Raw genomic sequence first — 17,305 nt, 5'->3', positions numbered from 1 at the left:
ATTACCACAGACGTACATGAACGTGCTGCGTCACGGCCTAAGCCCCGCCCCCAGGTCATTGATTTGAAGAACACTGATCAGAAGTCAGTGTGCGACGTCCGATTTACCGATAATCCAAAAGGAGAGGCGATCTGCGAAAACCGATTCAAAGTCAGTTTAGTCCTGAAAGGTTATGGGCTTGTTGTCACGGGATGTGCTTCCTCTGTTGCTCTAAAAGAGGCCAAAAAAGTAAACAGAAATCGAGGTGGGAGCGAAGATGAGCAGCGGCTGCATCTAACCACACCGAAGTTCACGTTGGTCTTATTGGAAAAAAATAATTTGAAATAAACTTAGGGAACGTTTTAATCAACGAAAGGAAAGGGATGGTAAGTACCTGTAAACTTAGTCGAATATACCAGAGGGGTTCTGGCTGTAGATGGTTAAAGGCAGATTTCAGGAAGCTAATGGCTGCTAGCGGTCAGACAAGCTAGGCCACAAGCAACCGAGAAAAACAGATGTGATCTGCAAAAGTCTGTCATAATTTAACAGCAGTTCACTTTGACCAACATTTAACTGAATTCATTTTAAAGCCACTCTTGTCTGATAATAATAGCCGTTTATTGTTACTTTCTCGCTTGATCCTAAATATTTAACACGTGTAACAACTATTAATCTAACTTTTTTTGCGCCCCTCATTCAACGCTTGTATAATAATGCCCTGGAGTATCGTTACTTTACTACTTCTACTTAGCATAGCTACTACTTATTACCGATCTGTTTACAGGGTTGAAAATTAGCACAAATTCTCAAATCCAAGAATCCGTTTTTTAGGTGCAAAGCAAGTTTTTAACTCCCATTATGCACCATATGATGTTGAAAAACTAGCCAGCATAAATCTATGCGATCAGTGTAAAATGTAAATATAAACATTTTTTGTGTAATTTATCCTTATTTAGTTCAAAAAAGCCACAATAACTCTGACTTAAACTGACAAACATTTTTTTCCTTTCAGTTGCCTGCTATAAATGATATAAACATCAATATTTGCCCTGAATTTCAGTCACAGGATCACCATGTCATTTATATGATACTTGATGGCTTTAAAAATTACATTTATGACTAATGTTGACACTACATAGCTAAAGTGGTTCATGTCATGCCATTATACCATTTCCTTTTTTTTTCTCATTCTGAAACATTTTTTTGTCTTTGTCTACTCAAATCAGATGGAGATGCTGTGTTTCCGATTACCGGGCCACGGGGACATAACCCTGAAGCACATGAACTCACTGAGGTTCCGTCAGCACTTCTGTGACATCACCATTGTGGCCAGTGACAACCAGACTTTCAGGGGACATAAAGTTGTGTTGGCTGCCTGTTCACCCTACCTGAGGGACCAGTTCCTTCTCAACCCATCCTCTAAACTTCAGGTGGGAAGATAAGATAAGTAGAGCTGAAACGATTAATCGACTCAAAGCCATCAAAAAAAAAAATCATTCAACCACAATTCTCCTGAATCAAAGCTTTGTTTCCTTCATTTCTCTGCTGTTAAACATTGGTTCCACTGTTGTGTTTCACACTGACGCTTATTGTGACGCACAAAGAAGCTTCAATTCAGGAAAACTGCTGTAGAATATTTCCCTTCAATCAATTTGAGTCGATTAATCAAATCATGAATTTTTGCATTCACTTCAAGCACCTAATTGATTAATCATTTCAGCTCTAAAGATAAGATATTCCTTTATTAGTCCCACAAAGGGAATTTTCAGATTTTCAGCAACAAAGCACCCTAGAACAAAAAAGAGCAAAATCAAAATAAAGACAATTCCAAAAAAGCTATAAATACTATTTACAGCTGTGCACATACGGATCATGCCACAGATTGGAAAGGGTAGATACTCATACGTACACCTGTACACACGATGAAGATGATGAAACTGTCAGAGATGCTGTCATTCAGTATCTTTATATGCACACTAATATTACCCAATTATTCTGAATATGACAATATTCTGTCATTCTGTTTGGATATTCTGAATTGAGCCTTTTTCGCCAATGGAGCTTTTTGTAGTTAAGTCATGTGGGACGTGCCATTATTATTATGGGTTTATGAGGATTTTTTGGACATTGTTACTATTACATAATGTAGTTAATGTGGACGTTTTACCACAGGTTGTGACAAATGGCCTCAGTTTACATTTAGCTGAAGTTAAGACAATAACCTCCTTTTGACATGGATGCCTCACAGAAAAGACCATATATCTGGGCTGAACACACATACTTTGGTCATTTATCGCTTTTCTCAAACCTACTATGTCAACATTCACCTTACCCATTCACAATTCATAAGAATACTTTGTTTTTGATATGAGCCTATATGGAAAAGCCAACATTTTCAAGGTGTTTCATGTAATGAAAGAAGGAGGCTGAGTTCACACAGTAAGATGTCTGGCAAACTCTGAAAAGAAACCTTTTATTTTTTTTACCAGAGTACTCACATCTGCTCATAAACTGGAATTATAGTGGAATGTTAATTTTTAGTGAATACATCTCTTCGTATCCAGGTGTCCATGTTGTACAGCTCTACAGTGGTTTGTGACCTGCTTCAGTCCTGTTACACCGGTGTGCTTCAGTTCAACCCAGAGGAGATTGTCAACTACTTGACTGCTGCTAGTTACTTGCAAATGGAGCACATAGTAGAGCGTTGCAGAGGAGCGCTGAAGAAGTATGTGCAGCTGAAGCAACCCAGTCCACCAAAGGTTAGTCTTCCGGAGACAAATATTGTATTGGTAACTGTGATGACATTGTGTGTAGTTAATAAATTTGGTGTACTGTGAGGCAATTTCACTGCTTACAGCTCAATAATTAACAAAATATTCTGTCTTTTCTGTCAAGCTTGAATCAAAGTCTGATACAAAAAAAATCACCTCTGAAGCACAACTCAAGTTTATCTTTATTGTCTTTATAATTACTTGTCAACCAAAAAAAAAACCAAAACCCACAAACGGTCTCTTGGTAGCAGAAAATTAGCCTCACTGTCCTCTTCTGGTTCAGCTTGATCTCTAGGTAAACATTAGTTTCAACTTCGTTTTTGTTATGAAACAATGTGTGTGGGTTTTTTTGTACCACTTATCACCAGACCACACACTAAAACATTTTGCTCCTGATCTCCTGAATATCACAAAGTAACCTATTCTCAAAGACTATTGACATATCATTCAGATAACACTAGGATATATATATTGTATTCTGTATTTTTACATTTACATCACAGTCTCAGTCTTCCACAACATGATGTGCTGTCTTCTGTTGTGCTCTTCTTGGACCGTTTCATTTTTTTCTTGTAGATGATTGCGGAGGAGAACCAGGCTAGTCCAATGATTGTCAGTGGCAGCATTTATTCTGTTGCTTCAGCATCCCCTCCTGCCAGCCGAACCTCCCCTGCGCCTCCACAGAGTCCTGCGGGACGATCAGTGGAGGAAAACCAAGGCAATGTGTCTGCCCAGGGTAGCAGTCAACACCAAAGTGACAGTCCTTCACTGGATGAACCATGTATCGAGGTGTGTGAAAGTGTTTAATAAAGTGCGAAGATAACATAAATAATGGATAACAACAAAGGTTAACAAGTGACAAGTGTGAGCGTTTCCGCTGATCTTTAAAACATACCATAATATTTCTGGTAACAGGCGTTGTATATGACAATGTATTTTGTGCCAAACCTGTTTTCAGACAAGTCAAACTGGTCTGAAGTAGGAGTAGTTAAGAGGAGGAGCTCTCTTGTCTTCAGTTTAATCAGAACCACCATACATGTATACTGAAATGCTAAATATTCAGTCAGAGCAGAATATCAATTACTTGAAATCTGTGAAACTCAGGAGAGGATGGTCATTTGTTTGAGACTGTTGACACTGTGTTTGTGGCCTAGACTGGCAGATAAAGAGATGAAAATAATTAAAACTGTGTTACAGGTTAATGCATCTGATGAGGAGGAAGGGGTCAGACAAGACGACTATGATATCTTCAGAGTTTATGTTTCTGGAGAACAAATGAACAAAGACAAAGAGGAGAGAGAAGCTCCTTCAGACCAGCCTCAAGATGTTTGTTACCCTGAAACAGAGGGGATTATGATTGGTGAAGGGGGCGAATACGACCTGAACCCAACAGAAGATGGACTGAGTGCTGAAAACATTTTCAGGCAGGGGATTTCAGTGGAGGGTTTCCATGCTTTCAGACGCAAGATAACTAACTATAAAATAGGCCGTGGCAGAGGGAAGGGCAGGGGGAGGGGGCTCAAGAGGAGAAGGTGGGAGAAGGTGGAGAAAAGATCTCCAGGGATAGGAAATCATCAGGATTTGTGGTACATAGCAAATTCGGGGATGGGAGGGGCCTTTGGGCTGGACTTCAGTCAAGAGGGACTTAAAACAGGAAATTATGTTTCAGTTGAAGTCCCACAGTTGGACTTCAATGTTGGTGACGCTCAGGGAGAAAAAGTCTCACCGCTGGTGACAAACAGCATGGCCCAGTTTGGACTGGAGGAGTCCACTGCGGGCGAGGGAAGTTCTGGGCTGACAACAGTTCCATCCAGTGAGGGCGGGGATGAATCGGTTGCCGTGGTGGAGTCTACGTCGAGTGTTGTCGGGCCTGTAATCTGTGAGCACTGTGGCATGACTTTCCCATCACCCCAGTCTCTAGCCATCCACTGCCGCACCACACACCTCCTGTTTGTTTGCCCCTGCTGTGGTAAACACTTCCACCATTCTGCCAACCTCAGCCGGCACATGGCTGTGCACCGGGGGACGAGCAAATCCCACCAGTGCCCTCTATGCTATAAGACTTTCACACAGAAGTCTACTCTAATAGACCACATGAACCTCCACAGTGGCGAACGGCCACACCGCTGCGCATACTGCCACGCACGTTTCGCTCATAAGCCAGCTTTACGACGCCACCTGAAGGAACAGCACGGGAAAACGACAGGGCAGAATTCACTACACGAGCAGGAGGAGAGGGAGAGAGCACAGGGCGGAGAGGTTGCAGAGAGAATACGACAAGAACAGGAGTGCTTTGTCACTGAACATCAGCAACATCAGCCTGAGCATTAAAAATATCAGTTCAGCACGAGCAGAAAAGGCCTGTTCAATGCAGGTGAATGTGTGTAAGAGCTGTCCGATGGAAGCATTTCTCCCTGGATTCTGATGCTGCATTTTGAAGACTAACTATCTACGATTATGTAAGACTGGTGCAGAAAACGGTTGTCTTAATGTCAAAAGCCTTTCACAATAAGTACCTTTTCTGGATTTGCACCAAATATGCTAAAGCTGCACCACCCTTCTAATGGTAATCAGCTTGGGTAGTTCAACTTCGATATATAACCTTAAACTAGAAAACTGTGGTTCAGTGTGTGTTCAATGAGATGACTGGCATTAAATTGATGTACCGAGTGTAAGTGTCCTCTATGTTACATATACAAAATCAAATGTATAATATCTTGATGTGGACGGATGTAATTCACTACATCACGGAGCACGTGTTTTTTTAATGAAAAGTTGAATAAAACAGTGTGAAGATCCAGTGTGTTTTAAGATTTGTTTGCTGTGAATAGTTGACCCCCCACACACACACAAAAAAATTGGATGCAATTGTATCAAAACAACCCCATACTAATGTACACCATGCAGTCAAACATAAGAAAATAAAGCAGATCTTACTTGCAGTTTGAATTTTGTTTTAGTTCATGTTGCATTGTTCTTTGTAGTTTTACTTCAGGGGTGTCAAACTCATTTTGGTTCAGGGGCCATATTTAGCCCAATTTGATGTCAAGTGGGGCAGACCAGTAAAATAATGACTCAATAACCTATAAATAATGACAAATCCAAGTTTTTATTTTTGTGTTCGTACAAAAAAAAAAAAAATTATGAAAATATCTACATTTTACAAAAAAGATGTGAATAACCTGATAAAACAGAAATTTCATTTGAAAAATTAGCGCAATTTTAACAATATTATGCCTCGACTTATTATTTATATATGTACATTACACACAATGTTACATAAACATTTGGTAACAGGCAGAATATTGTTAAAATTTTGGAGTTTGGAACTAAAATTTGAACAATTTCTACAATATTCCATCTCTTATTATTAACACAACTCCAGATCACAGTGGATCCATAAATGCACCAAACATTTAGTAACAGGCTGAATATTGTTAAAATTGCTCACAGATTGTTCTTATTTGTTTTTATTTATGTATTTATTTGCATTTTATTGTAAAAGAATAGTTTTGTAAATAAATACTTTCACAGTGTAATGTTTTTTTCACTTAAATTTTTTCCACATAATTTTTCACAAAGAAAATTTGTAGTTGTCATTATTTATGGGTTATTGTGTTATTTTTACTGTAGATCACATTGGTCTGTATGTGGAACCTGAACCAAAATGATCAGAATCTATTTATTGTCATTGTACAAGTATAACGAAATTGAGGATTTTGACAACCTTGACTGTTCAGGTTAATTTTTGCACTTTCGTCCCACGGGCCGGAATGGAACCTTTGGCGGGCCAGATTTGGCCCCCGGGCCGCATGTTTGATCCCTGCGTTTTACTTGAATAGTTGGAAAATTTGATTTCACCTTTTCATGTAATGATTTGTTTACTGCTGGTTTTAGATTTTGCTAACTAACGCTGAATCATTTAGTATTTTTAGTACAACTTTTTAAATCTAAACAGAAGGCATAACTTCACCTACTTCCAAGGTGTATGAAGAAGTTAAACTAGCTAAAAGTCAAGATCTTCAGCAGCACTTTGCATCATGGAAGACCTTGATTAAGGCCACAGGCCAAAATGCACTGGTCTACATTTAAAATCAAATAAAGCTCTTCTATACTATACTGTAAGCGCTGTTGGAGTTCTTGACCTGTAGCTAATATAATTTTTTATCCAAGATTTCTGACCAACTATTTCTTCAGTGGTGTCAGTCTGTACTTTTTTAATGCTGGATTGCTACACACATTATTTTATAATGCCTCCTGCAGCTCTTTTCTCTCTATATAAATCAGGGGTGTCAAACTCATGTTCTTTCAGGGGCCACATTCAGCCCAATTTGATCTCCAGCAGGCCAGACCAGTAAAATAATAGCAGAATAGCCTATAAATAATGACAACTCCAAATTTTTTAGTGCAAAAAATAACATTAGATGATGAAACTATTTCTATCCAAAACAAAAAAGATGTGAATAACTGGAAAAAACTGAAATTTCTGAAGAAAAACAAGTACAATTTCATCAATATTATGAACTTATGATTTATACATGTGCATTACAGATCACATCTACCAAGACACAAAACAGGCAGAATATTGTTAAAATTACACTTATTTTTCTTTAGACATTCCAGGTTGTTCATGTTTACCTCCACCAAGGAGGTTATGTTTTTGCCAGGATTTGTTTGTCTGTTTGTTTGTCTGTCTGTTAGTGTGCAACATAACTCAAAAAGTTATGGACAGATTTTGATGAAATTTTCAGGGTTTGTTGGAAATGGGATAAGGAAGAAATGGTTAAATTTTGGTGGTGATCGGGGGTGGGGGGGCGCAGACCAGAAAATTTCATCAAAATCTGTCCATAACTTTTTGAGTTATGTTGCACACTAACGGACAGACAAACAAACAGACAGACAAACAAACCCTGGCAAAAACATAACCTCCTTGGCGTGGGGCCACTGATCAGCCTTGGCGGAGGTCTGCGCTCTCCGAGTGCTTCTAGTTGTTCAGGTTATTGACATTTTCTTGTTAAAGGATATCAGAATTTAATGTTCTTTGCAATAAATCAAAGAGAAAACAATTGGTGTTGCCATTATTTATAAGCATAATGTCATATTATTTTTTTCACATTAAACCAAGAAGACAATTTGGAGTCATCATTTCTAGGTTATTATGCTGTTATTTTTAAGTTTGATGCCCTTGACTGTTAATATCTTCAGGGTAATTTTTGCATTTTGCACTTTGTAAATTCATCCTGCGGGCCAGATTGGAACCTTTGACGGGCCGGTTTTGGCCCTCGGGCCGCATGTTTGACACCTGTGTATTAAATCATCATGTTCTAGGCTCTTATTCTTCTGTGACTCATGACAATCTCAGTCAAGTTGTAAATGTATGGATTTATTGAATTCCATGATATATTTGTCTAGTTTCATAAGCAAAGTTGTCACAAACAGTTCCATCTCAACAACAGTGATTAAACCAAAAATATTTTTGAATATTTTCAATTCTTCATCTAAGACAGAATGTTTGAGCAAAAACATAAAAAGCTACAGGTCCTAAAGGAAAAACCAAAACAGAGTATGTCTAAAAAAAACATCACAGAAAGTCTTCACTGTAGACAACTTGGTTCCTCTTGTCCCTGTAGGAGCCTTTAGTGCTGTTCTGCACAGCTGTGAAAGAAAACAGAGGTGAACGTCAATGCTCGCTGCACAGACACACACACACACGCACACACACACACACACCGTCAGATCAATGTCTGAAAAGCATTAGGAGTCTGGTGTTTACCGAGAGAAGCCCAGACAGATTTGCCGGTGGCTGCATCCAGCATGGGCTGCTTCCTGGCGATGCTGACTTTGATGTGAATGTCTCCCACTGTGCTTCCATTCAACTGTGAGACAAAAATACCAAGATGAGTCTGAAAAGCTGTGCAGTGTGAGAGCAGGGCATCCCCAGACAGTCAATGAAGAAAACCTGCATTTCACTGGGCTTTTCAAAACTAAGAAATTTAACCATGGGAATAGACAACAAATACTTTATTATGTTGATAGCATAATGAAATCTAGGAGTCTCTTTTTTTTTTTAATCACAATACAGTCACAGTGACATAGTCAAGTATATTGAGCCTCATTGCAATAAGTTAGTAAAATGAAGGCTTACTAGTATGGTCTACTATTTCTATTTGTCTATTAACCCCCTGAAAGTTGTTGAGGAGTGACATAAATATCTACTGAGTTTTGGACCAAAACTGAAATAAATTATGTTATATTTACTGTGTATCATATTTTCCCTTGGGCATTAAAATATGAGATTTTTCAACTACTTTCAACAAGGTATCACAGATAATAGATTTCTCTTCATCTTTTTGAATTATTCTACTTGAAATGGTTGGCATGTACTGGGTGGGGAAGCAAAATTTACAATATTTTGAGGCAGGGATTGAAAGACAGTGTATGACCAATTAGTTTATTGAAAGTCATGAGAATTTATTTGCCACAAGAAAATTTAAATCATAGAAAATGTTTTTATTCTATGTGTCCTCCTTCTTTCTCAATAACTGCCTTCACACGCTTCCTGAAACTTGTGCAAGTGTTCCTCAAATATTCGGGTGACAACTTCTCCCATTCTTCTTTAATAGTATTTTCCAGACTTTCTCGTAATAGTTTTGCTCATAGTCATTCTCTTCTTTACATTATAAACAGTCTTTATGGACACTCCAACTATTTTTGAAATCTCCTTTGGTGTGACGAGTGCATTCAGCAAATCACACACTCTTTGACGTTTGCTTTCCTGATTACTCATATGGGCAAAAGTTTCTGAAAAGGTATGGATAATAGTGTTAGGTATGATTATGACATCAATATATGTTTGGTTTCAAAACAATTGACGTAGTGCCTGCTGAGAAAAAAACAACTAAATGTTCATTGTAAATTTTGCTTCCCCACCCTGTATATTCATGTACATATATTAATGTTGATCTTGCATTTAAGACCTAATATTTATATTACAGAGTGTAAATTGTTTGGCTTGGTTCTAACCTCTGCTACAGCCTGGTCTGCAGACTCCATCTTCTCAAATGTGATGAATGCACAGCTGGAAAGAGAATCAGTTAAGATAAATAAGAGTAGCATCATGCAAATAAGAATCTGAATAAACATTGTGGTTAATGAAGTGGATGATTATTGCTGTCATTAAATACGCAGTATTTGCATATAGCTTTGTTAAAATGATTCCATACTTGCGTGGGTTGTCCATAGAGAGGTCGATGATATTTCCATGTTGGGAAAAGGCAGAACGCAGGCTGTCCTCAACCAGGCCAGAGCCATAAACATAAACTGTATTCCCTTTACGCACCCCTCTCCGCTCTGGGTATGAGTCTGATCCTGAGTATAAACAAATGACAGAAAACATGTACCAGTATTGCCAGCCATTTTCCGTGGAAACTGCAATGTGAAGGATGCCATGAAACATACTGATCATCAAAAACTTGTTACTCACGTCTGAAGGGTCCATCTCTGTCCCGGTCCCGGTCTCTGTCCCGGTCTCTGTCCCTGTCTCGGCTTCGATCTCGGTCTCTGTCACGTTCCCTGTCTCTGTCTCTGTCCCTCCCTCGATCTCTATCCCTATCCCTATCCCTGTCTCGGTCTCTGTCTCTGTCCCGGTCGCGGTCCCTTTCTCTTTCCAGTTCTCGGTCTCTGTCTCTCTCTCGCTCTCTGTCTCTCTCTCTATCTCTGTCTCTGTCTCTATCCATATCACGGCTTGATGACATTCCACCTCCATCATCATCATCCCGGTATCGGTCACTTGAACTGACGAAGCTGCAGGAATAATAACTGCACGTTAAGTACATTTATTAAAAATTAGGGCATTTATTTTAGTCATTTCAGCTTTGAGACGTTACCTTTCATACAGTGATTTCCTGTGAGCTCTCTTTCCAGACTAGAAAAAGTGTAAAAGATACAATAACATCAGATTACCTACTACTTTTTTCCTGGGGCTGTGCAATGAAAAATTAAATAATTATTACAATACAATTTTAATCAGTATGAATATGAAAATATTCAATTATGGTTTGATATTTTTCCAATGATTGAATATCACCATAAATAAACTAAACCTACAATCTGGCATTTTCAATTTTCACTCAGGAGTACAAATCAGGAGGACATCTACCAGTTTGTAGCATGTCTTCTTTATACGTTTGTGAGGAAATGATGCAACAAAAAATGTAACAGAAGGAACATCACTTGCAACACAGTTATTATCATGTTTAATGTCTACTGTACCTCAGGCTGTTCTTCATCTGTAGAGACACTTCTTTGGAATGGTAAGAAAGCAGGAACTGGGCCTTTTTCAGGGTCCTGTGAAAAAAACAAACCAAAGAGAAGAACAATAAATACATTAAAACCACATTAAAACACCCTACTCTTAGATGATAATAATATACCAAATGCCACCAAATTTCTTGCAACAAAATAATCACAGAAGATTCACATCTCACCTTAAGTTTTATCTCCAACATTCGGGACCGTTTGAAGCCAGAGTTCTTGTTCTCTGATTTAATTGCACTAATGGCACCAGACTTGATCAGCATCTTTGCTTGCTCTGTAGCTGTAGCAGTGTCAACAACCGGCTGGTCTGACAAAGCTTTGAAGGAGAGCAGAGTGAGGCAGTATTATAAGCAAATAAGAAAATCAGTGCTGTTTTAGCACAACAATGTTCAGATCTTTGTGAGTGTCAAAAACCTGAATATTTGTATTTTACACAAAGATGTTAGCTTGGGTATGACAAGGTTGAAACTTTGAGTATCATTATTGTGACATTATTGTGAAAAAAAACATTGTGGAATAAATGTATACCTTTCATGCAGTGTCTTGTGTTGAATTTATTGGAAAAATTATGTAGTTTCAGAATATAACATCAAAAAATGTGTATCACTTGTCCTTGTGTGACTTTTTGCATGATGTTTGTTGAAAAGTGGGCAAAATTTCCCTTTTTCAGTGACAAACAATTTGAAAACCCATATTAATCCTGTTGCTGCTTGCAAATTTTCACTGAACTTGCTTACTTTTAACCTTAAAAGCAGAGCTTATGGTCTGCCCTTTTGAATGAGTATCAGTTTCAGTAATTTCAGTTCAAAGTCAAAGACGTCATATCCGCCAGTTCCTCAAAAGACGTCCTGGGACAATTTGGTTTGGATTTTTTGGCTTCTAGGTAAGAATCTGACTTATAATTTTTTATGTAGAGTTAATATTATCATAAATCTGTATGTATTATACACCATTCTCTTTCTTTTTCTGGTGTGAATAAAGCATTACCCAACAATTAAGTATATTCTAATATTAGATCAGTCAAATCATTATTTTTGCCAACCCTACCCCCATCAGTTTTTAGTTTGTGAAAAAAATACATACCATTGTAAAAAAAAAACTTGCATTCACTCAGTTTTCAATCTCTAGCCTCTAAAATTTATTCAGTTATGCCCACCTACATGGGCTACAATTTGTTTATATTATTTAGGCCTATTTACTTTCCTAAAGTGAGATCAAGTTTTTTTTTACAGCCAAATTTTCACATTCGTTTTTGAAACTGCCCACCAATTTGTTGGATTCTGACTTGCTCTGTCAATGATGAAGCCAATTTAACCAGCCAGAATCACCTTAGGAAGGCTTCTATATATCAATTTACAGTTCAACTAATAAAACAACTCTTACACATGTTATGGAGTAATGCCTAATTGATATATATATATTTTTTAATTTCAGACTGACTGAATAGGGCTAAGATGCCAAGACGAAAGCCATCCAGGGGTGGAGGAAGGAAGGCCTCCTGGGGAGTATTCAAAGTTCACAGATGAAGAGAAGAAAGTATATCACACTCAGGCTACTCAAATCCATAGAGGCGAAGCAGCTGAGGCAAAAGGATCTGCCTCATGTTTTTTTGTTTCAACCTTGTGTCAATAAAGGCTCAGTGATTTGAAAACAAAATTTAAAAAAAAAAGGATTTTGCATAAATGATTTCAGATTCAGATTCCTGAGAAAATTTGACCCTAAACTGATATATTTTCAGTCCATAACCAAGAACTTTAATTTTTGCCCTTGATGTCACTAAAATGCAACTCAAACCTTGTCGTATGTATACAGATATTCAGACAAATCATGACCACCTTTTCCATTTTTCATTTTTGAATATTAATATCAACAACTCATTTACAACTGAGCTGAATCACAACAAGAAAAAATAAAAATAATAATGACGAGCTTCCATTGCACCCATAACAATAACTGAATAAGTAACATTGCCCGAACTACTCAACTAAAATATGATGAATGGAAGAAAAATATGATAAAAGTAAAGATACGTACACATAAAGGAGTTTGCTGTATAAACACTTCAACCGATAACAGTACCAAAAAGTTATCAGTTTAGTCAGTGACACCTACTTCGTTTCAGTCCGCTTTGGTTCGTCTGGTTAGTTGAACTCTGCTTCTTCAAGGCAAGCAGTGCCTTTTTCTGATTAAAGACATATACAACAATAAATCAAAGGAAAGTAAATTAATAACCGTCTTAGCTCTGGGGAGAGATGATAATTATTTAAACATTACACCTTACCTTTTTCTTGAGTTTAGCATATTTCTTCTGCAAAGCCTCCTCTTCCTCCGTGAGTGAACTTGGGAACACAACCATGACGGCTACTGCTGCGAAACAGACGACTTGATCAAAAAAAATTACAGAAACACAAATGCCGACAGTAAAGAACTGAAAATAAAATGAAAACCTCTTGCCCACTGAGCGCTGTTAGCTCAGGTAAGCTAACCTGAGGAGCAAACAGTAACCAATACTGCTACTTTTAACACAATATACATGTAACTACATATTCATGCGTTTCATAAAGTGAGCCTATTAATTGATAATATATCAGCAACTGAAGCGAAACCTTACTGTCACGTCTAAGAACATTTATAATGATTATTTCCCGTCTCAAACTCAAGCAGATCTTACCCCGAGTTTAACACAAACACCGTCGCGTAAATATGACGTAACGTGCGTTTACTTATTTTATTTTAATTTTTACTTTTGACATCAAAATATTTGTTTCAACTAATATTTAGCAATCTCACTAAAGACATACTATTGTAATAAAACAAAAATGTACCATTATTTGTTTCCTCTTTTTATCGCAGCTAGCTAGCCTAGCTTCTTCCGCTTGTAAAATTTGGCAACTTCCGAGGCGACAGCAGTAGTTGGCTGTAACTTCTAGCTTTCATTTACGGGTGGGAACATGGAGAGAATAAGTAAGTGGTGGATTTTGAATGCTTAATCAACTGTTTAAAAGTAACCACTTTAAATGCACTGGACAATGTCAATATACATTGTTTTCATGGCTAGCTTCATAATGGTGATGTGGCTGAAAGAGAGTAGCTGTCAATCAGTGCTCCATTCAACCCAGTCGTGACAAATACAGTTTATATTTGGTTTCTATTGATCTGAAAATGGATTTATTCTATCTAAGCTTTTTTTTAACGTACTCCCAGTTTTTGACATCAGCATACAACTATAACCTGCTTCTGCTTCCTGTCTGGATATGAGCTAGCACTGTTGTGTTTGTTTATAACAATGGGGTGGCAGTAAAGGAGATGCTAGAGGTGGTATTTAACTTAGCACTTTTATCCAAGTACTGTACTTCACTACATATTTGACGTAATTGTGCTCTACTTGAGTATTTATGTTGCAATTGTAACATAAATGTATAATAATCAACTATGATACACAGTGTATTATACTAGTATTTGTGTTGTAGTACTTTCACTCATGGGCCTGGTCAAGCGAAAGTGAACATTAGGGTCAATTTCTGTTTTCTCTAAAAAGATATTTTTGATTACTCAGCATTAAAGACATGTCGGTAAAAATTTGCTTAGAGGTCTTATTTATGTCTTTGTGCATAAGAAATGAATCTAAGTGAATCCCCAAAGGAACTTTGTGTTGGTAAATGCAAGTTATGCAAATTGACAGGATTTCAGCTCTGTTCAACATGTTGATGGTCATATGAACTATGTTTTCAGCTCAAAAATGTCCAATTTCATCACAATTAATGCTATATTTTCATGTCACAAATGGCCAAGTTATATTTGAACTGAATTGACCTGAAAAACAAATATTCTATTATTTTAGATTCCCAAATTTTCTTACAAGATTCTATCCTACATATCACATGTTTTATTTTTAAAGGTTCAATATGGAGTATGGTGCTGATCCATCCTGCTTATGTTACGCCAATACATACATTAAGAATGTCACACGTCACTTTTGAAATCAACAGTTTTCTAATAATAAGCATTTTTATAAAGAAATAACAATTCTATATTGTTATTTCCTCTTTAGTATGACAATAAACTATACAATAAATAATTCTGATCCTAGTTTTTGCACAGGGATCATTTGTGGAAACGGTGACATGGCTGCCGAGCATCAGTATGATGGGATCAGTAACAACCATGTCACATCCATCCACTGCCACATTTTGTGTTTTTATTAAGCTGTTATTGTTTTAGATCCATAATACTAACATTTATGAATAAGAGGAGAGTTAGCAATTGTAAGTATATAAGTTTATTCCTAATAAAGTACTGGTACTGACCAGAGCATCATGAGTAATGCCATGTCCGTCCACCAGCAAAAGTTTTCACATACACATGCTATTCCAAATCCAATATTTCTGAAAATAGAGCTTCCACTGTCAAATAATATCAGTAGTCTGTGCACAAATGTATTAGCATTATTTCAACACAGTTCTATGCATTTATGACAACTTTCTTTTTTTTTTTTTTTCGACAAAAGTGGCCACTCATTTGACCCCCTAAGTAAATTTTAGCTGATATATCTCTAGTTTCTAAAACTGTGTTTTTTTTTTTTAAATTTGTACCTGAATTACAACTGGATGCATAAGAAAAAATATATGAGAATACAGTGTAAATTAAGAACAGTAAAGGTTGTAAATTAATGTAGACCTATACAGCATACACAGAATGTAAATAGCAATGTGTAAATAAATATGTTCCAAATATATGCCTTTGTCTAATCTGATATTTCATAATAGTCAAATACTATAATGATTTTGAATGTTATTTATTACAAAAAACAGCAGACAGATGTGTATTAAATAAAGTAATGAAACATGTCGCCAAAGCATGATAATTTTATCAGTATCTTAATAAAATCATTGATTATTATTATGGTGCATCACACTGAACAAACACCTCACTCCATTGTTTTTTTTGGATTATCACTCTGTTACCCTGAGTTAATGTCTTTTAAAACTAAAATAAAAATTATATCAGTTTAATTTTTTTGATATAATGTACTCTAATATATTAAGAAAAGTGTGGTATGCTAAATATTTGCACTTTCCTTGAGGAACAGCACTTTTTGGTATTTTTTCCCAACCTTTAATAACGGCTGTATATTTTTCCCCACTCTGTTACTTTGTCAATGATGATAAATTCATGTTTTTATTAAATATTTGGTTATTATTCCTTAATGGCATGTTAAAATACTTGCTTAGACCTACAATTTGAGCTATTGTGGTTGCTGCTAAATTAATTTTTAAAAACAGATATGGAATGATTAGTTTTGCTGCACAGTGCTTTCTCACTCTGTTACTCGCTTGGCCAGGCCCTTATGTTAAGGGATACAAATGCTCCTTCCACAATTGGATTTGTTAAAAAAAATATAGTGTACAACCAAATGTGTTTGTATAGAAGAAAAAGCAACTAGATGTGATTAAAAATACTGATTTTAATATAACTGAAATAACCAGCTGGCCTTCCTTACAACTAGCTAGCTATCAAACAGAGAAATTGAAATAATGCCCTAAATCGTAATTTGTAATTTTTAATTGATTTTATGCACATAAATGTAGCAATTTAATGCCAAAAAGATTTCAATAAATAGCTCAAAGTAGGCTAACAAAAATAATAGAATTGCCAGCTAAATGTATGGGCAAAATGTGAAATAGGATGATACTAATGGTAGTAGTTAATTTGAATAGAAATTTAAATAAGAATTGTAATTGTTATTTAAGTTATAGTCCAAATGAAATATCTTATTAGGTCTGGTGCTTGATGTTATCTGATTGTGGTGTGTGGATACACCAGACAAAGAAGGTTGTGAACCATTGACTGAAAGTCCTTTCATACTTGGTGCTATTTTTTGCAGACGTGCCCCCTGTGGGCCCCATGGACCTGCCTTTGTCCTTGCTGGAGATGGGCTGCTCGGGCAGGTTTGAGCTCATCACACACCCCCTGCCTGGACAGCCTTTACCTCCACAGAGCACGGTCAGTGGGGACTCGGTCTGCTTTGTCCATTTTACAAACATCAGCCACCACTAACTTATAAAATATTCCATTACAACCTCACATGGAAGAGTTAAAATAAATGCATCCAGTTTCATTAAATTCATCATAGTCACCAGGCAAAGACCTCAGCCTTACCTCAAAGCATCATAGTCTGTTTCTTTCTTTTTTCTTTTTTAATGTATTTTATAAATTCTAAAATGCGATTTTGTTGGATT

General features: G+C 36.8%; 3 protein-coding genes across 4 annotated transcripts in view; 2 read left to right on the top strand and 1 right to left on the bottom strand.

The window, feature by feature from the left end:
- Positions 1-34: 34 nt before the first annotated feature.
- Positions 35-5,550, top strand: LOC115428447 (zinc finger and BTB domain-containing protein 12). Its single transcript, XM_030147497.1, has 5 exons — positions 35-365; positions 1,206-1,409; positions 2,544-2,738; positions 3,327-3,539; positions 3,948-5,550. The coding sequence occupies exons 1-5, from the start codon at positions 363-365 to the stop codon at positions 5,079-5,081; spliced, it is 1,749 nt and encodes a 582-aa protein (XP_030003357.1). The 5' UTR covers positions 35-362; the 3' UTR covers positions 5,082-5,550.
- A 2,562-nt stretch (positions 5,551-8,112) lies between these two features.
- On the bottom strand, positions 8,113-13,825 carry nelfe (negative elongation factor complex member E). 2 transcript variants are annotated; one of them, XM_030148157.1, is made up of 11 exons: positions 13,738-13,825; positions 13,348-13,430; positions 13,179-13,248; positions 11,237-11,382; positions 11,022-11,096; positions 10,637-10,674; positions 10,234-10,553; positions 9,974-10,118; positions 9,774-9,828; positions 8,524-8,626; positions 8,113-8,405 (listed from the first exon to the last, which is right to left on the bottom strand). In XM_030148157.1, the coding sequence occupies exons 2-11, from the start codon at positions 13,420-13,422 to the stop codon at positions 8,332-8,334; spliced, it is 1,101 nt and encodes a 366-aa protein (XP_030004017.1). In that variant the 5' UTR covers positions 13,423-13,430; positions 13,738-13,825; the 3' UTR covers positions 8,113-8,331. The 2 variants fall into 2 exon arrangements, with proteins under 2 accessions (XP_030004017.1, XP_030004016.1); XM_030148156.1 differs by having other exon boundaries at positions 13,348-13,433; positions 13,738-13,783.
- A 130-nt stretch (positions 13,826-13,955) lies between these two features.
- skic2 (SKI2 subunit of superkiller complex) overlaps positions 13,956-17,305 on the top strand; it is a 39,296-nt gene continuing 35,946 nt past the window's right edge. Inside the window, exons 1-2 of the mRNA XM_030147869.1 lie at positions 13,956-14,030; positions 16,951-17,069. Of these exons, the coding sequence (XP_030003729.1) occupies positions 14,018-14,030; positions 16,951-17,069 (132 nt within the window). The 5' untranslated portion in view covers positions 13,956-14,017. The remainder of the gene's footprint in view (positions 14,031-16,950; positions 17,070-17,305) is intronic.

Source organism: Sphaeramia orbicularis, chromosome 11 (genome assembly GCF_902148855.1).
Source record: "Sphaeramia orbicularis chromosome 11, fSphaOr1.1, whole genome shotgun sequence".
Lineage (NCBI taxonomy): Eukaryota > Metazoa > Chordata > Actinopteri > Kurtiformes > Apogonidae > Sphaeramia > Sphaeramia orbicularis.
The sequence above is the reverse complement of the archived record's forward strand: the minus strand, read 5'-3'. Positions and strand labels throughout refer to the sequence as shown.